Here is a 20,953-nt window from a genome sequence, read left to right on the forward strand (position 1 = left end):
GCTCCATTCAGACGTCCGCATGTGTTTTGTGGATCCGATCCATGTATCCATGGATCCGTAAAAATCATGCGGACGTCTGAATGGAGCCTTACAGGGGGGGTGATCAGTGACAGGGGGGTGATCACCCTGATCACCCCCTGTCATTGATAACCCCCCTGTAAGGCTCCATTCAGACGTCCGCATGTGTTTTGCGGATCCGATCCATGGATCCGTAAAAATTATACGGACGTCTGAATGGAGCCTTACAGGGGGGTGATCAATGACAGGGGGGTGATCAGGGAGTCTATATGGGTGATCACCCCCCTGTCATTGATCACCCCCCTGTCATTGATCACCCCCTGTAAGGCTCCATTCAGACATTTTTTTTGGCACAAGTTAGCGGAAATTTTTTGTTTGTTTTTGTTTTTTCTTACAAAGTCTCATATTCTACTAACTTGTGTCAAAAAATAAAATCTCACATGAACTCACCATACCCCTCACGGAATCCAAATGCGTAAACATTTTTAGACATTTATATTCCAGACTTCTTCTCACGCTTTAGGGCCCCTAAAAAGCCAGGGCAGTATAAATACCCGACATGTGACCCCATTTCGGAAAGAAGACACCCCAAGGTATTCCGTGAGGGGCATATTGAGTCCATGAAAGATTGAAATTATTGTCCTAAGTTAGCGGAAAGTGAGACTTTGTGAGAAAAAAACAAAAAAAAAATCAATATCCGCTAACTTATGCAAAAAAAATAAAAAATTCTAGGAACTCGCCATGCCCCTCATTGAATACCTTGGGGTGTCTTCTTTCCAAAGTGGGGTCACATGTGGGGTATTTATACTGCCCTGGCTTTTTAGGGGCCCGAAAGTGTGAGAAGAAGTTTGGGATCCAAATGTCTAAAAATGCCCTCCTAAAAGGAATTTGGGCCCCTTTGCGCATCTAGGCTGCAAAAAAGTGTCACACATCTGGTATCGCCGTACTCAGGAGAAGTTGGGCAATGTGTTTTGGGGTGTCATTTTACATATACCCATGCTGGGTGAGAAAAATATCTTGGTCAAATGCCAACTTTGTATAAAAAAATGGGAAAAGTTGTCTTTTGCCAAGATATTTCTCTCACCCAGCATGGGTATATGTAAAATGACACCCCAAAACACATTCCCCAACTTCTCCTGAGTACGGCGATACCACATGTGTGACACTTTTTTGCAGCCAAGGTGGGCAAAGGGGCACATATTCCAAAGTGCACCTTTCGGATTTCGCAGGCCATTTTTTACACATTTTGATTGCAAGGTACTTCTTACACATTTGGGCCCCTAAATTGCCAGGGCAGTATAACTACGCCACAAGTGACCCCATTTTGGAAAGAAGACACCCCAAGGTATTCCGTGAGGGGCACGGCGAGTTCCTAGAATTTTTTATTTTTTGTCACAAGTTAGCGGAAAATTATGATTTTTCTTTTTTTTTCTTTTTTCCTTACAAAGTCTCATATTCCACTAACTTGCGACAAAAAATAAAAAATTCTAGGAACTCGCCATGCCCCTCACGGAATACCTTGGGGTGTCTTCTTTCCAAAATGGGGTCACTTGTGGCGTAGTTATACTGCCCTGGCAATTTAGGGGCCCAAATGTGTGAGAAGAACTTTGCAATCAAAATGTGTAAAAAATGGCCCTGCGAAATCCGAAAGGTGCATCTTTGGAATATGTGCCCCTTTGCCCACCTTGGCATCAAAAAAGTGTCACACATTTGGTATCGCTGTACTCAGGAGAAGTTGGGGAATGTGTTTTGGGGTGTCATTTTACATATACCCATGCTGGGTGAGAGAAATATCTTGGCAAAAGACAACTTTTCCCATTTTTTTTATACAAAGTTGGCATTTGACCAAGATATTTTTCTCACCCAGCATGGGTATATGTAAAATGACACCCCAAAACACATTCCTCAACTTCTCCTGAGTACGGCGATACCAGATGTGTGACACTTTTTTGCAGCCAAGGTGGGCAAAGGGGCACATATTCCAAAGTGCACCTTTCGGATTTCACCGGTCATTTTTTACACATTTCGATTGCAAAGTTCTTCTCACACATTTGGGCCCCTAAATTGCCAGGGCAGTATAACTACCCCACAAGTGACCCCATTTTGGAAAGAAAACACCCCAAGGTATTCCGTGAGGGGCATGGCGAGTTCCTAGAATTTTTTATTTTTTGTCGCAAGTTAGTGGAATATGAGACATTGTAAGAAAAAAATAAAAATAAAAAATCATCATCATTTTCCGCTAACTTGTGACAAAAAATAAAAAGTTCTATGAACTCACTATGCCCATCAGCGAATACCTTAGGGTGTCTACTTTCCAAAATGGGGTCATTTGTGGGGTTTTTCTACTGTTTGGGCATTGTAGAAACTCAGGAATCATGACAGGTGCTCAGAAAGTCAGAGCTGCTTCAAAAAGCGGAAATTCACATTTTTGTACCATAGTTTGTAAACGCTATAACTTTTACCCAAACCATTTTTTTTTTTTGCCCAAACATTTTTTTTTTATCAAAGACATGTAGCAACTATAAAAATAGCGAAAAATTTATATATGGATGTCGTTTTTTTTGCAACATTTTACAGCTGAAAGTGAAAAATGTAATTTTTTTGCAAAAAAATCGTTACATTTCGATTAATAACAAAAAAAGTAAAAATGTCAGCAGCAATAAAATACCACCAAATGAAAGCTCTATTAGTGAGAAGAAAAGGAGGTAAAATTCATTTGGGTGGTAAGTTGCATGACCGAGCGATAAACGCTGAAAGGAGTGTAGTGCCGAAGTGTAAAAAGTGGCCTGGTCATTAAGGGGGTTTCAGCTAGCGGGGCTGAAGTGGTTAAAGGGAACCTGTCACCGGTATTTTGTGTATAAAGCTGAGGACATGGGTTGCTAGATGGCCGGTAGCACATCTGCAATACCCAGTCCCCATTGATACATATGCAAATTAACCTGAGATGAGTCCTGTCCCTGGCGGATGTCTTGGTGACCTTCACCTGACTCTCTTCTTCTTTCCATACATTTATGCCCTGGGAACCTTGGGTGATATGTCTTGTAGGTCACACTTATTTTGGTTTACTTTGAAACCAGAAAGTTTCCCAAATTGTGAGAGCAGAGCAAAAACATGTGGTAGGTCTTTATGTGGGTGTGTTAGGAAAAATAGAACATCATCAGCAAACAGAGCATGTTTGACCTCCTCTTTTCCCACTCTTATACCTTGTATATTCCCAGACAATTGTATGGCCCTGGATAATGTTTCCAGAGATAGATTGAAATGCAGTGGTAATAACGGGCAGCCTTGTCTGGTCCCTTTTTGCAAGGGGAAAGGTGTAGATAGGAATCCCGGTGTATACAGTCGTGGCAAAATGTTTTGAGAATGACACAAATATTAGTTTTCACAAAGTTTGCTGCTGTTGTTTCAGTTGTTTCTGTGATGTAGTGAAATATAATTACACGCACTTCATACGTTTCAAAGGCTTTTATCGACAATTACATGACATTTATGCAAAGAGTCAGTATATGCAGTGTTGGCCCTTCTTTTTCAGGACCTCTGCAGTTCGACTGGGCATGCTCTCAATCAACTTCTGGGCCAATTCCTGACTGATAGCAACCCATTCTTTCATAATCACTTCTTGGAGTTTGTCAGAATTAGTGGGTTTTTGTTTGTCCACCCGCCTCTTGAGGATTGACCACAAGTTCTCAATGGGATTAAGATCTGGGGAGTTTCCAGGCCATGGACCCAAAATGTCAACGTTTTGGTCCCCGAGCCACTTATTTATCACTTCTGCCTTATGGCACGGTGCTCCATCGTGCTGGAAAATGCAATGTTCTTCACCAAACTGTTGTTGGATTGTTGGAAGAAGTTGCTGTTGGAGGGTGTTTTGGTACCATTCTTTATTCATTGCTGTGTTTTTGGGCAAAATTGTGAGTGAGCCCACTCCCTTGGATGAGAAGCAACCCCACACATGAATGGTCTCAGGATGCTTTACTATTGGCATGACACAGGACTGATGGTAGCGCTCACCTTTTCTTCTCCGGACAAGCCTTTTTCCTGATGCCCCAAACAATCGGAAAGAGGCTTCATCGGAGAATATGACTTTGCCCCAGTCCTCAGCAGTCCATTCACCATATTTTCTGCAGAAGATCAATCTGTCCCTGATGTTTTTTTTGGAGAGAAGTGGCTTCTTTGCTGGCCTTTTTGACACCAGGCCATCTTCCAAAAGTCTTCGCCTCACTGTGCGTGCAGATGCGCTCACACCTGCCTGCTGCCATTCCTGTGCAAGCTCTGCACTGATGGCACCCCGATCCCGCAGCTGAATCCTCTTTAGGAGACGATCCTGGCGCTTGCTGGACTTTCTTGGATGCCCTGAAGCCTTCTTAACAAGAATTTGAAGTTCTTGATGATCCTATAAATTGTTGATTGAGGTGCAATCTTAGTAGCCACAATATCCTTGCCTGTGAAGCCATTTTTATGCAACATTGCTGCACGCGTTTCTCTAACTCACCTGAGTTAACAAGACGATTACTGAAATGATCTCAGCAGGTCGTTTAATGACAGCAATGAAATGCAGTGGAAAGGTTTTTTGGGGGATTAAGTTAATTTTCATGGCAAAGAAGGACTATACATTTAATCTGATCACTCTTCATAACATTCTGGAGTATATGCAAATTGCTATTATAAAAACTTAAGCAGCAACTTTTCCAATTTCCAATATTTATGTAATTCTCAAAACTTTTGTGTTTAGATATAAAGTGTGTTTAGATAAATTCTGAAGACTCCCCAAACCCCATTCTATCGAGTATTAACTGTAACCAACTCCATTTCACATTGTCAAAAGCTTTTTCTGCATCTATCGTCAGAATAGCTGGGTTTTTGTATAATTGCGGATGGCTCGTGACATGGTCCAGGACTGACCTCACTTTTCGGATATTGTATACTGCCGTCCTCCCTTGTACGAACCCCACCTGATGTTTTGAAATTAAACCTGGTAATATTTTGGCTAATCTGTCTGCCAGTATTTTGGATTGCAACTCGGTGTCTACGTTTAATAACGAGATTGGTCTACTCTATACGATGATGACTGTGTAGGATCTTTACCAGATTTCAGTAGTACCTTTTTATATACGCTATGTTGGAAAGTGGTGTCATACTCATTCCCTCCATGTTTCGCTCATATATCTGTGTTAGTAAGGCCTCTTTCACACGACCGTTTTTTTTTCCCCGTTTACGGGCCGTTTTTGCGTTCCTTATACGGTCCGTATACGGAACCATTCATTTCAATTGTTCTGTAAAAAAAACGGAATGTACTCAGTATGCATTCCGTTCCCGTATTTCTGTTTTTCCATTCCGTTGAGGCCGAATGCACACAGCCATGGAACACGGACGTGAGCGGTTCGTGGTATTCCGGCCTGGCATCCTGCTGACAGCAGGAGCGCACGCCGTCATTGATTGCTATGATGCCATGCGCCTCATGACGACTCTGCACTACAGTAATACACTCGTATAAATCTTACGAATGTATTACTGTAGTGCAGCAGCGGCATGAAGCGTACGGCGTCGTAGCAACCAATGACGCCGTGCGCTCCTGCTGTCAGCATCTATTGAAAATGTTATACCCAGCCCAATTTTTTCTATGTAAATACTGTATATGCCATACGGAAAAATGGAATGGAAAAACGGAACAGAAACGGAAACACAATGGAAACAAAAAACGGAACAACAGATCTGTGAAAAGCGCACCGCAAAACACTAAAAAAGCCATTTATTTCCATCACGATCCGCAAATGTAACCAACGGGTATAATAAACTTTAGCTCAGAAACTCCCCCCTGCCCCAATGTGTTAACTGAAGGGTAAGTACATGCATTGAAAACACTTCATGCGAAATATATTCGGAAAGTGTAATGAAAGTACGGTATAGAAGCGGCTTTTGTCTATTTATACACTTATCTGGGCGTGATCAACCATTGTCTCTGTCTCTTGCGCGTTTCTCTTCAGAAGGTTCCAGAGGCTGTAGCGACTTGATGTGGTGTTCTGGTGTGCTTGCTTCCCAGGAGCCCCTGGAGCTCTGCGCCTTTAATCTGGAGTCTTAAATCGGTGCTCTTCTGCTTCTCAGCGGTTCTGCTGCCTCCTCAGAAGAGTAGTGTATCGAGGTCGAACCATCCGGCTGTAACGGGGTGCCGAAGGCGCACTCGGTCTCCCATCAGCCGCAGACCTGCTGATTAGCTTCGGGAGCGAGGATCTGTGTTTGACCTCGTTCCCAGGGCAGCTTTGCTAGCTGGGAGGCTCCCTGCTCCTAGGTCTGGCTTGAGCGCCAAGCTGATCACTCGGTGCACGACTGGTCGGTGTGTCGGTCATGTGACGCTGGCCACGTCACATGACCCTCACTCCCCACTATAAATACAGGCAGCCTGAAGGCCACAGGTTGCCTGTTAATTTAGGTTCCTGGCGTTTGTTGGATACCTGTATACTTACCTAATCCTGTTCCCTGACGATCCTTTGCCTGCTTCTACTGTACTGCACATCCCTCCTGGTATTTTGACCTCGGCTTCCACCTTACGAGTGTATTACTGTAGTGCAGCAGCGGCATGAAGCGTACGGCGTCGTAGCAACCAATGACGCCGTGCGCTCCTGCTGTCAGCATCTATTGAAAATGTTATACCCAGCCCAATTTTTTCTATGTAAATACTGTATATGCCATACGGAAAAATGGAATGGAAAAACGGAACAGAAACGGAAACACAATGGAAACAAAAAACGGAACAACAGATCTGTGAAAAGCGCACCGCAAAACACTAAAAAAGCCATTTTTTTCCATCACGATCCGCAAATGTAACCAACGGGTATAATAAACTTTAGCTCAGAAACTCCCCCCTGCCCCAATGTGTTAACTGAAGGGTAAGTACATGCATTGAAAACACTTCATGCGAAATATATTCGGAAAGTGTAATGAAAGTACGGTATAGAAGCGGCTTTTGTCTATTTATACACTTATCTGGGCGTGATCAACCATTGTCTCTGTCTCTTGCGCGTTTCTCTTCAGAAGGTTCCAGAGGCTGTAGCGACTTGATGTGGTGTTCTGGTGTGCTTGCTTCCCAGGAGCCCCTGGAGCTCTGCGCCTTTAATCTGGAGTCTTAAATCGGTGCTCTTCTGCTTCTCAGCGGTTCTGCTGCCTCCTCAGAAGAGTAGTGTATCGAGGTCGAACCATCCGGCTGTAACGGGGTGCCGAAGGCGCACTCGGTCTCCCATCAGCCGCAGACCTGCTGATTAGCTTCGGGAGCGAGGATCTGTGTTTGACCTCGTTCCCAGGGCAGCTTTGCTAGCTGGGAGGCTCCCTGCTCCTAGGTCTGGCTTGAGCGCCAAGCTGATCACTCGGTGCACGACTGGTCGGTGTGTCGGTCATGTGACGCTGGCCACGTCACATGACCCTCACTCCCCACTATAAATACAGGCAGCCTGAAGGCCACAGGTTGCCTGTTAATTTAGGTTCCTGGCGTTTGTTGGATACCTGTATACTTACCTAATCCTGTTCCCTGACGATCCTTTGCCTGCTTCTACTGTACTGCACATCCCTCCTGGTATTTTGACCTCGGCTTCCACCTGACTATTCTTTGCGGACTCCTTTGGTACTTCTCGACTCTCCTGGTATTTATGACCCCGGCTTCTCCTGACCATTCTTTGCTTATCCCTCTGTACTGCGTTGTCCTCTTGGTTTTGACCCGGTCCGTTCACTATCCGTTATTTGTCTTGTCTGTCCTTCCCACCACATATCCTAAGTTAGGGACTGCCGTCCAGTTGTACCCTGTCATCAGGACTCGTGAGGCAAGTAGGCAGGGCCAGGGGTGAGGGTGGAGCTCAGTGGTCACTATCCTCCCCCCTGTGTGTGTGTGTACGTGACCGTTACACCGGCTCAAACAGTTTAAGTACCGCGGGGTACAGCAAGGAGAACTTTATTTTCTTGTTGTATAGATCTGTGCAAAGTAGTGCAAAAGCTCTGCGCCTCCTCAGGACTTCTGCGGAAAAGTCATTAAAGATGAGTATTTTGTATCCTCTGACTTTGACTGGCTCCTTTTTATTCTTAACAGAACTAATCGATAAAGGTGGCTCTACTTGGTAGAGGGAATTCTGGCTAGGTGCACGATCAAATGTAAGCCCCCGTTTAACAGATATGATATAGTTGTATAAATAGATCGGCACATCTCACAAATATATGGGTCACGCAGATTTAATAAAATTAAAATTTATTCACACTACTAAAATTACATATACATAAAACTTGCACAGTACGTATTGGCCAATACTCGAATGCTGGGAATAACTGATTCGGAAGGATTAAACAAAGAATCAATCAAGATAAGCGGTTCTTAAAACAGCTTCTTAAATCGAATCTAAGGATCATATACAAAAACACTGGTTAAATCCAAACGTGCACATTTGTTGTAAAACTGAAGATTCTTCAAATATTGAATTGTATATGTCAGTTGTTCAAGCATTATACTCCATATATTAGTGGTTATGTCTCTTTAAATGAACAAGACCAAAGCAGCTAGATGATTTTCAAATGGTTACATAAGTTCCTTATAAGAGCTTGATAAAGCGAGAGTTCAGTAGGAACTTGATAAAACAAGGGTTCAGTGTGCACACTTGTTTGAGCGACACTTATTAAATATTGGTAATTGTTTATCGATCAAAATTCGCGTGATGTTTTCATGCAAACTTTTTGATGCAAAAATTTGGTATAGATACTTAGTGAAGCGACATTCATGAGGTACTCACGATTTCTCGGCCTTAAGTTTCAGTTTGTATATTCAAAGGCATCCGAATTACCACATGGTACTGGCGTGTGTTGCGCTCGTTTCCCAAAGTTCCGTGGTATATTATCACGAGATTACCTCCGTGTCTCACTTCCTTGTTGCTGGATATCCTTAGCAAATGTTCACTTTACTTTTTCTTCAGATGGCACGGGAAACCGATTCTTAAAATGGACCAAACGCGTTTCGGAGTATAATTTTGGTCTTACTCCTGTCATGGAAGGTGTACAGAAAACTAGAAGACACAAAATGAAGATCCGACTGACTGGATCCAAAACTAAGGAACCAAAGGGAAAGCCCTGCAACAGACCTGGCTCTCTCCCTAACTGCTCAGCCTATGCAAAAATCTCAATGGTAGATGATTGCATATCCTCGTTCCTCGACTGTATAACACCTGAACACCCTATAATAGTGAGGGGACACGACCACCGGCTCCCTACACTTGATACGGAGGGAGTCAGGGTCACCTGGGATCCAGCAAACAGGAAAAAACAAAACTTATCTGTAGAGGACTCAGTAGTAGCATCCAGCATGCACACACTCCAGGAAGTTGTATAAACCGCAAAGTGATGCAGTATGGGAAGGGATTTAAAGAGATGCAATCAGTGCAACTACATGACAGCTGAGAGAGGCTAACGAGATGAGAAAACGAAAGCAAAACAAAAGGAACCTCAAGCAGGAGGTTCTGAAGAACGTCTGACAGAGCTTCTCAGATGTCTGGTGGTGACAGTACCCCTCCTTCTACGAGTGGACTCCGGACACTCAGAGCCTACCTTCTCAGGATGGGACCTATGGAAAGCCCTGATGAGACGAGTGGCCTTAATGTCCGTCACTGGGACCCACATCCTCTCCTCAGGACCATAACCCTCCCAATGAACGAGGTACTGGAGAGAACCGCGGACAACACGAGAATCCACAATCCTAGAGACCTGAAATTCAAGATTACCATCAACCACAATCGGAGGAGGAGGCAAAGACGAGGGTACAATGGGTTAGACATAAGGTTTTAATAAGGACTTATGAAAAACATAATGGATCTTCCAAGTCTGAGGAAGATCAAGACGGTAGGCAACAGGATTGATGACGGACAAGATTTTGTAAGGTCCAATAAACTTAGGACCCAACTTCCAGGAGGGAACCTTCAATTTGATATTCTTAGTAGACAACCACACCAGATCACCAACATTCAGGTCCGGACCAGGCACACGTCTCTTATCCGCCACACGCTTATATCTCTCAGTCATGCTCTTTAGATTATCCTGAATCTTTTGCCAAATAGATGACAAAGACGAGGAGAATCTGTCCTCATCAGGTAAACCAGAAGACCCCTCTCCAGAGAATGTCCCAAACTGCGGATGAAACCCATATGCACCAAAAAATGGTGACTTATCAGAGGACTCCTGACGACTGTTATTTAAAGCAAACTCAGCAAGGGACAAAAAAAGAACACCAATCCTCATGATTCTCCGCCACAAAACAGCGCAGATATGTCTCCAGATTCTGATTGACGCGCTCTGTCTGGCCATTCGACTGCGGGTGGAAAGCAGAAGAGAATGACAACCGAACCCGAACCCCCAAGCGAGAACAGAAAGCCTTCCAGAATCTGGAAACAAACTGCGTGCCCCTATCAGAGACTATGTCTGAAGGAATACCATGCAATTTGACAATGTGATCAATAAATGCCTGCGCCAGCGTCTTAGCATTGGGCAAGCCAGGAAAAGGAATGAAATGCACCATTTTGCTAAAACGGTCCACCACCACCAGAATCACAGTCTTCCCCGAGGAACGAGGCAGGTCCATAATGAAGTCCATGGACAGATGTGTCCAAGGACGGGAAGGAATGGGTAACGGAAGGAGAGGATGGCCGTGAATGAGGGACCTTGGCACGAGAGCAGGCCTCGCAGGGTGCCACAAAACCCTCAACTGACTTACGAAGCTCCGGCCACCAGAATCTCCGAGCGATGAGATCCACTGTGGCTCTTGCCCCCGGGTGCCCAGCAAGGACAGTATCGTGGTGCTCCTTAAAAATCTTGTGTCTTAAAGCGAGAGGCACAAACAACCTCCCAGGAGGACAAAGATCAGGAGCCTCTGACTGGGCTACCGGAACCTCTGCCTCCAATTCAGGATAAAGAGCAGAGACCACCACCCCTTCAGCCAAAATGGGACCCGGGTCTTCAAAATTCCCACCTCCCGGAAAACAACGTGACGGGGCATCCGCCTTCACATTCTTAACCCCAGGGCGGAACGTAACAACAAAATTAAACCTTGAAAAGAACAAAGACCATCTGGCCTGTCTCTGGTTCAGACGCTTGGCTGACTCCAAGTAAGCCAGATTCTTATGGTCAGTAAACACGGTAATAGGGTGTCTGGCTCCCTCTAGCCAATGGCGCCATTCCTCAAAAGCTAACTTGATGGCCAACAACTCCCTATCTCCCACATCGTAATTTCTCTCTGCGGAGGAGAGTTTCTTCGAGAAAAAGGCACACTGTTGCCCTTTGGCAGTAGAGGGATCCTGAGACAAGACCGCACCCACCCCCACCTCAGAAGCGTCCACCTCAACTATGAAAGACAGAGAAATATCAGGTTGTACCAAGATGGGAGTGGAAGCAAAACTCTCCTTGATACTAGAAAAGGCCTTACGCGCCTCTACCGACCAGGAGGAAAAATCTACCCCCTTTCTAGTCATATCAGTGAGTGGTTTAACAACAGAGGAATAATTCAAAATAAACTTCCTGTAATAATTGGCAAAACCCAAAAAACGCATCAGCGCCTTCTGATTCTCAGGAAGCTCCCACTCAAGCACAGCGCGGACCTTCTCGGGGTCCATGCGAAAACCAGAAGCGGAGAGAAGAAACCCCAGAAATTGAATTTCTGGAACCGCAAACACACATTTTTCCAGTTTAGCGTACAATTTATTCTCCCGCAGGATGAGCAAGACCTGACGTAGGTGGTCCTTATGAGTTTTGAAATCAGGAGAAAAAATCAAAATGTCATCTAGATACACTAATACAAATTTCCCCATTAAATGATAAAAAATGCTGTTCACAAAATGCTGAAAGACGGCTGGAGCATTCATCAAACCAAAAGGCATAACCAAATTCTCAAAATGGCCCTCAGGGGTATTGAAGGCCGTCTTCCATTCGTCTCCTTCTCTGACCCTGACCAGGTTGTATGCCCCTCTTAGATCCAACTTGGAAAAAACTTTAGCCCCAACAATCTGGTTAAACAGGTCCGGGATCAGAGGAAGCGGATAAGGGTCACGAATTGTGATACTGTTCAGCTCCCTGAAATCCAGACATGGTCTTAAAGAACCATCTTTTTTCTTAACAAAGAAAAAACCAGCGGCAACAGGTGACTTCGAGGGTCGTATGTGTCCCTTTCTCAGACTCTCAGAGATATAAGCACGCATAGCGACCCTTTCAGGTTGGGAGAGATTGTATAAACGAGATTTAGGCAGCTTGGCGCCTGGGGTGAGATTAATAGGGCAATCGTACTCCCTGTGAGGGGGCAATTCCTGAACTACCACTCTCAGAAAACACATCCGAAAATTCAGAGAGAAAAGATGGTACAGTCTTAGTAGAAACCTCAGAAACAGATGTCGTGAGGCAATTCTCTCTGCAAAAGTCACTCCAACCATTTATTTGCCTCGCTTGCCAATCAATGGTGGGGTTATGTTTAGTGAGCCAGGGTAGCCCCAACACTAGAGGAGTAGGCAACCCGCTTAGGACGAAACATGACACATCCTCAACATGAGTATCACTCACAATCAAACGGATATTGTGAACTATGCCCTTTAACGATTTCTGAGAAAGTGGAACGGAATCAATAGCAAAAACAGGTATATCCTTTCCCAAAGTGCATACCTGGAAACCATGAGTTATAGCAAATTGATTATCAATGAGATTGACAGCTGCTCCACTATCTACAAAAATCTCACAAAAAATGTTCTTGCTCTCTAGCGCCACCCTGGCAGGTAGGACAAAACGGGAACTACAAGCAAACGGAAAACCTTCAATTTCCGCATCAACCTTGCCAATAGTAACAGATGGAACGTTTTTAGAGGATTTTTTTCTTTTTGTTTCTTTATTACTCTCAAAAAACTGCCTGAATCTCCTAGAGGGACAAACATTTGCCAAATGATTTATACCTCCACAACAGAAACAAACCTTCCTATGAGAGCTGAATCTTCTATTGTCAGAGGCAAGCAAACCCAGCTGCATGGGCTCCTGCTCAGAAGGGATTGAGAGCGACTGAGACCCCTGTGCACTGAATGAGACCGCCGCACTGTCCTTGGACTGAGTATGACAGGAAGGAGTGATCTCTCCTCTCTCTCTAAGACGCCTGTCAATACGAACGGCCCGAGACATGGCAGTGTCCAAGGAGGTAGGTCTCTCATGAAAGGCAAATGCATCTTTCAATCCCTCTGAAAGACCATGGCAAAATTGACTTCGGAGTGCAGCATCATTCCAACCAGTATCAGCTGCCCATCTCCGAAATTCTGAACAGTATATCTCTGCGGACTGTTTACCCTGGCATAAAAGACGTAGTCTAGACTCAGCCAGAGCAATACGATCCGGATCATCATATATCTGACCCAGGGCTAAAAAAAAATCATCCACTGAACAGAGGGGCCGTGCCCCCACTGGCAGCGAAAAGGCCCAGGACTGAGCGTTATCCCTGAGCAGCGAGATGATGATCCCCACCCTCCGCTCCTCATCACCAGAGGAATGGGGAAGTAGGCGAAAATGGAGTTTGCAAGCCTCTCTAAAACGAACAAAATTCTCACTACCCCCGGAGAACGTATCCGGAAGCGAGATTTTAGGCTCAGAACAAATTCCGTGAACGCAAGCAGAAACGGTCACCTCAAACTGAGAGACAGTTTTCCGGAGATCTGCTACCTCCAGTGAAAGACCCTGCATGCGGTCAATCAAGGTTGAAACCGGATTCATGCTTAAGACGGTTTTGGCGGTTTATAATGTCACGGAAGGTGTACAGAAAACTAGAAGACACAAAATGAAGATCCGACTGACTGGATCCAAAACTAAGGAACCAAAGGGAAAGCCCTGCAACAGACCTGGCTCTCTCCCTAACTGCTCAGCCTATGCAAAAATCTCAATGGTAGATGATTGCATATCCTCGTTCCTCAACTGTATAACACCTGAACACCCTATAATAGTGAGGGGACACGACCACCGGCTCCCTACACTTGATACGGACGGAGTCAGGGTCACCTGGGATCCAGCAAACAGGAAAACACAAATGAATGAACAAAACTTATCTGTAGAAGACTCAGTAGTAGCATCCAGCATGCACACACTCCAGGAAGTTGTATAAACCGCAAAGTGATGCAGTATGGGAAGGGATTTAAAGGGATGCAATCAGTGCAACTACATGACAGCTGAGAGAGGCTAACGAGATGAGAAAACGAAAGCAAAACAAAAGGAACCTCAGGCAGGAGGTTCTGAAGAACGTCTGACAGATCTTCTCAGATGTCTGGTGGTGACAACTCCTTCCTCAGTGGTAATCTTGTGAACCTCCATGTGCCTCTTTTATATCCTGTAATCCCCACCCAGAAAGTTCATAAGGCACAAAAGCTGGGATGGAATTGTCTTCAAACATGTTGAACAAAAAATGATAAATATCCAAATACAATAAAAATACATTCCATATGTCATCCTTGTCCTATAATTAGACGTTTCTGCCCATTAGTCACTTCAAAAACAAAAAACGCATGTGCGATTCCCATGCATTTTTCATGCGTTTTTTATGTATAGATGCGGTTTTTTTTGCCCAGTGCTGCAGAACACTTCAGAGAGATACCCCTATAAAGCATTTCAATAATAATGTTTGCTTAATCATAGAAACAAGGATTTCAAGAATAATGTTTACTTAATCATAAAAACAAGGAAAACTTTCTCCAATGATGCAGCTGGATCTCAATATTTCTTATGTTGATATAAGAATGGGGCCTCAGAATCAAGGAAGGACCCCGAGGTCGGAAAAACACCTCTGAGGTCCTCCATCAACTCTGGAGCCCCACCCGAAACGTATAAAAATCCAAATACTTCTATATCAGCATTCAGACCTTGCGGGACTAATGAGTCGAATTCAAAAATTTGTTGGGATTCCAATCTGGACATACACTTTATATGGTCCCCACCACGTCATTGTCTATTAACGTGTTCTATCGCAGCATATGCTAAACCAGACGAATCTTGATTATGTACACTTTTAAAGTGATGGGATAAAGTATGTTTAATGTCCCCCTTTCATATGTTGGCCATATGTTCCGATATACGTTTTTTCAGAGTCCTTTTAGTGCGTCCCACATACTGTTTATTGAATGGACAAGTGATAACGTAAATCACACTGCTTGAATTACAAGTTAGAAACTCCTTAATTTGATGTGTATGTCCATTGACACTTGATGTTACTTCTATAGTCTTTTTTGGGAAGGAAGTTGTGGAACATGCATTGCATGCACCGCACCTGAAAAATCCTTTCAGGCCTATCCACTTTTGCAGACATTTCTGATTGTTTCAACTTTTTAATTGTGGGTGCTACTTGTGTACCTAAATTTGGGGCTTTAGAGAATGTTACACAGGGTTTTGATGGATTTCCCCTCCTATGATCTTGTCCTTCTGTAAATAATGCCAATGTTTGTTGACTATTTTTAAGATATCTCTGTGTTGATTATTAAATGGTACTATTAACCTCATTTGGTTGTTTGTTCTCTTTTTCTGACCCTCTTCCTTCTTACTATTAAAGAAAGTCTCCCTATTAATTTGTCTAATTTTATCTAATGAGGTATTAACCAAATCTATTGGGTATTCTTTCTCTATAAATCTCTGTTTCATCTGTGCTGCTTCTTGTTCAAAGGCGGTTTCTATTGTGCAGTTGCGCTTAAGTCCCTCCGGCACATTTAGTAACCACCAGGAAGGTGGCAACCACTGAATAGAATAAATACATTTTTTGAAACTGGTTTAAAATAAGTGCTACAGACTATTTTTTGATCTATCGGGGTTAACTGTAAATCCCAAAATTCTATAGATGATTCACATATATGAGCAGTAAATTGTAGATTCAAATCATTAATATTGATCACTTCCAAAAATTTGACCAAAGCTTGTCTGTCTTTTCTCCATATAAAAATCACATCATCAATGTAACGAAGCCAGAGCACCAGGTCCGCCCCAAGCAAAGGATTAATATTCAGATGTTCCCAATGTGCCATGAATAAATCAGCATAACTTGGGGCGAATCTGGTGCCCATGGCTGTACCCTGGATTTGTAGATAATATTCAGACTCAAAGAACATATAGCTATGATCCAAAATAAAACCCACACTATCTGCCAAAATATCAATCTGCTCAGTCGGTAATCTATTCTCTTCTGACAACATAAATTTCATAGCTGTTACACCCTGGGTGTGGTTGATTATAGTGTACAATGACTGTACATCTAAGGTGCAAATTGTCCATGTTGGATCATAACTCAAACCCTCTAGGATTTCTATAACCTGTGTGGTGTCTTTTAGATAGGATTTCTGTTTCTGAACTGTTGGTTGAAGTAATTTGTCTATATAACAAGACAGATTGGAAGCTAATGACCCTATGCCAGAGACAATTGGGCGACCTGGAGGGTCCATTGGGTTTTTATTTAATTTAGGAATGCAATAAAAGACAGGTAATCTCTGTTTTGTTCTGGTCATATATCTATATTCCTGTTCATTCAAGATTCCACAGTCTAAACCTTTATTGCACAAATTCGTTAATTCCTGTTGAAATTGTTGGGTTGGATCTTTAGGTAGTTTCCTATAAGTGTTAGGGTCCCCCAATGGTCTCTGACATTCCTCCACATATTTGTTTCTATCAAGAATAACAATAGCCCCCCCCCCCCTTATCGGCGGGGTGTATTACAATGTTCTCTTGAGATTCCAGTTGTTTAATGGCTTCTTTCTCTTATACGTCAAATTATATTTAAGTTTATCCTTAATTTTCAACCTACGAATATCATGTTCTACATTTTTCCTAAAAGTTGTCATCTCCTCACTCAATTCTTGCTTTGGATACTTTGTAGATCTTAATTTTAGATCTGTATGTATATGAGCCTTTGATTCGATTTAAGAAGCTGTTTTAAGAACCGCTTATCTTGATTGATTTTTTTGTATAATCCTTCCGAATCAGTTATTCCCAGCATTCCCTCCTTTCCCTATAACACCCTAACAGTGATAGTGTAGTGTAAACAAATAACATATATACGATACTGCCACAACATAGATAATTGTTGTACAAAGCAATGCACCAACGCGTTTCGCCCACTCAGGGGGTCTTGGTTCCAATGATACAGATAGTATAGTAACACTTGTTACAGTGTTTATCCCAAGATATATACAATAACACTTTTTGCAGTGTCTAGGTAGATGGTACAATCTATACATTATCCCATTCGTCGTCTCAAATAGGTATTGCAGACGTCATAATCAATCCCACAGTCCGACCAGTTTCTCTTTTCCAACTGTGGGATTGTTTAAGAGACCAGACCTACACTATTCAATGCAGCAGGTAAAGGATAATCGCTCGTTTAGGCCTAAAGGTGCTTGAGACTTACATCTAAAAATCCATTCTGCTTCTCTTTGGAAGATTTTTTTTTTATTCCAGTCTCCCTTTCTAGGGGACATGGGTACACACTCCAAAGCGGAGAATTTTTGAGCCTTAGCTCTGCGTCCTCCGTCGCCATTGCTGGTACAGATATGGTGTGTGCAGGTTTTCCCGCTTTTCCTGTACCTTTCGCTCTCGTCTTACTCCCCATGACGTTCAAGTACTTCTCCATGTATAATGGAGGTTCCAGTGTGTGTTCTGTGGTAGGGACTGTCGTCCCGCTATGACGGGGGTAATAATTTATCGGGAGGGTTGGGAGAGCTCTCGCCGCACGCTGCTTGCCATGGTGGCGCCGGAACCGGAAGTCAAGATGCATTTTTTTTGTTGCCACCATTTAACTTACCATATGTCGTATTGGAAAATGGGAAAAAAAAATCTTTGTGTGGCAAAATTGAAAAAAATAAAAATAAACGGAATTTCGCCAAGGTTTTTGGGGTTTTGACATCACAGCGTTCACTGTGTGCTAAAAACCAGACATCCTTATTCTGCGGCTCTATACGAGTGCAGCGATACTAAACTTGTATAGGGTTATTTTTTGTTTTGTTTTACTACTGTAAAAAAATAAAAACCTTTTTAAAAAATGTTTTTAATATTTTAATAGTTCAGCCATTTTCGGACGCGTCGATTCATAATGTTTATTTTTTTATTGTTTCTATATTTTTATATGTAAAAGTGAGAAAGGTGGGTGATTTAAACTTTTACTATATTGGTGTGTTGTTGTTTTTTTTACCCCCTTTTTTTACTCTTTTAATCCCCTAATAAATCTCTATTAGGGTGAATAGGATTTTCACACTCTCCATTCTGAGCTCTCTGTGCATAGCTCACCATTGAGAATGCCATGGCAGGCCTGGATCGCTTCAGCAGCATGGCTACCAATCGGAGCCCTGCAATTTCACTGCAGGGGCTCCAATCGGTAGACAGCAGGAGCCGTATCCCTCTGCCTTCACTCACAGGTGCCGTGATCAGCATTGAGGGGTTAAATGACAGGGGCGGCACGATCGCGCTTACTGTCATTGCGGGCGGGTGATACAGCCAGCACCCGCTGTGTATGGAGCGGGCCTTCTCCATACATCCCTTCACACATTATGAAATAGTTACGTCATAATGCGCGAAGGGGTTAATATATAAGGTTGAAAGCGACATGTCCTTGTTTCTCATTTTGATGTAATCTTGTGTCTTCATGATGAGTCCCGTGTGACCCAGCCTTGCTATGTAGCCCTGTCCTTACAGGTTCCTCAGATGTGTCGGCATACATTGATTTGCTTGTATTGAATGCCCAGCAGCGCTGCCATGCCAAACCTTAAACTTTATGATGGAAAGGAGTTTTCTGGTGTCATATAATTAATTCTACATCACCGTATACATGAAAAAGGCTACAGCTTTATAATGGTAGTAAGGAAAGATTCATGCCATCCACTGCAGCTCGGAAATCTTCATTCATTTTAAAATCAGGTGCATACAGGATGCGTTTCGGGCAGTCCTAACCTTTCTCAATTGCTATACGTGTACGGATGCACTTGCCACATTTTAACACATTACATTAGGGTTGTTTCGATACCAAAATTTTTATTTGATTTCTATACCATAAAAAAGTATTGCGATACTCGATACCATTCGACACCACCCACCCTTCTAGTGAAATCACAGCAGGATATCTTTATAGTTTTACTATAATAGGGCAACGATATGTTAGATTTTACTGATTTATATTGGTAATAAAAAGTGGAGCTTAAAGGGGTATTTCCATCTCCTACATTGATGGTATATCTTCAAAAACATACCGATAGGGACCTTAGATTGTGAGCCCCATTGGGGACATTGGGATGATAGTGTCTGTAAAGCGCTATGGAATATCTTAGCGCTATATAAGTGCATACAATCGCTAGGATATGCCATCAATGTCAGATAGGTGCAGGTCCCACCTCTGGGACCTGCTCATATTAACAGAACAGGCCCAAAAATAGAGAAAAGAGTGCAGCCTTGCATGTTCACCCACCCCCTGTTTACCGCTATGGGTCTTAAAATAAGCGTGCTTGCTCAGCTCTTTTCAGAACTCTAATATCCGTGAATGGAGAACGCGCCTCACATGCACAGTGTGTTCTGTAGGTAGCCCCGGGTCCCTAAGGTGGCATTGACAGTATATCCTAGCGATACGCCGTTAATGTCTGCAATGGAAAACCCCTTTCAATTTCAATTTGGAATTACATTTTACATATTTATTTATATACTTTTTTAATTATGTTTGATAGGTTATGAACCAAAAAAGTCCAATGCATTTCCTGTAAAAACAGAAGAAGAAGCATATTTAATACATGAATATAATTCTGGAGGAGGGGATGACGAGCCTTGTCCAGCCGAAGGTAAGAGGGTTCCTTCTGTCCAGAGCATGTGGTCTGCAGTATACACTGCCGGACGGTTCTTTTATTGGCACCATCGCGGTCTGTCCTTCATCTCGAGCATTATAAGAGACGCCTGATTACTCTTCTGCACGTGCCCCACCCATGTTTCTCTGGAGGTTGATGCAAATACGATACTGTAGGTTAGATATATGCATAGTTCCAAGGAAATAAAAACACTTAATGCCAAGATGTATAAGTTTGGTTTTTCTTTAGTTCTTTTATGTGTATTGCACAGGTGACGACATTATTAAGCATGAATATGAGGAGGACGCCGACATGGAGAAGGATTTTCAAGGTATGGTAAAGAAAGATCTTTATAAAGGGTAGGCCCACATGTGGCATCGTTTTCCACGGCTAGTCTGCATGTATGACGTGGGATTTGCTGCACATTCACCATGGATTTGACCCCAGCTCTATTGAAAAGGGGTAAAATCTGCACCAGGAATTGACAGTTTTCCCGCTGCGTGTGGATGGGATTTATTAAAATCTGCTGCAGATTTTACCTTGCACATCCACAGATAAAATAATCAGAATTAGGGCTCATGCATACGACCATTTGTATTTTGCGGTCCGCAAAAAACTCAGATGATGTCCGTGTGACATCCGTATTTTTATATATATATTTTTTTTTTTTGGGTGATTTTGCTAAACAAGAATAGGCATATTCTATATTTTTTTTGCGGAACATCCATGTGGACATACGGCAACGGAATACACACAGTCATTTCAGTTTTTTTTGCAAATCCATTGAAGTGAATGGTTCTGCATATGGGCCGCAAAAAAACAAACAAAAAAAAAATGTAACGGGCAAAGAAAACAAATATGTTTGTGTGCAATGAGCCCTTATACATTTTCCATTGACCCCTCTATAAATAATGTCAGTATAAATATTACATTCTGATGTCGGAACCAGATGATGGTACAGAGATGAGCGGTGCTACATAGACACTGCTTATCTTTTCCTGGGGAAGCAGTCTGTCGCAGATCTCTTTTGCAGTATTTTCCTTATCCTGTGTCAACTACTTATTGACTGACCTCTACAACTCCCTCTGTTTCTAAGAGGTTCTTCAGGGACTTGT

At 43.0% G+C, this 20,953-nt stretch overlaps 1 protein-coding gene across 7 annotated transcripts in view; it reads left to right on the plus strand.

Moving 5' to 3' along the window:
* Nucleotides 1-20,953, plus strand: part of LOC122926801 (zinc finger protein 777-like) — a 72,497-nt gene that overhangs the window by 31,548 nt on the left and 19,996 nt on the right. For all 7 annotated transcript variants that reach the window (XM_044278290.1, XM_044278294.1, XM_044278292.1 and 4 more), the window contains 2 exons: nucleotides 19,725-19,835; nucleotides 20,110-20,169. In XM_044278290.1, the coding sequence (XP_044134225.1) occupies nucleotides 19,725-19,835; nucleotides 20,110-20,169 (171 nt within the window). The remainder of the gene's footprint in view (nucleotides 1-19,724; nucleotides 19,836-20,109; nucleotides 20,170-20,953) is intronic.

This window comes from Bufo gargarizans, chromosome 2, assembly GCF_014858855.1.
Source record: "Bufo gargarizans isolate SCDJY-AF-19 chromosome 2, ASM1485885v1, whole genome shotgun sequence".
In the NCBI taxonomy this organism is placed as follows: domain Eukaryota; kingdom Metazoa; phylum Chordata; class Amphibia; order Anura; family Bufonidae; genus Bufo; species Bufo gargarizans.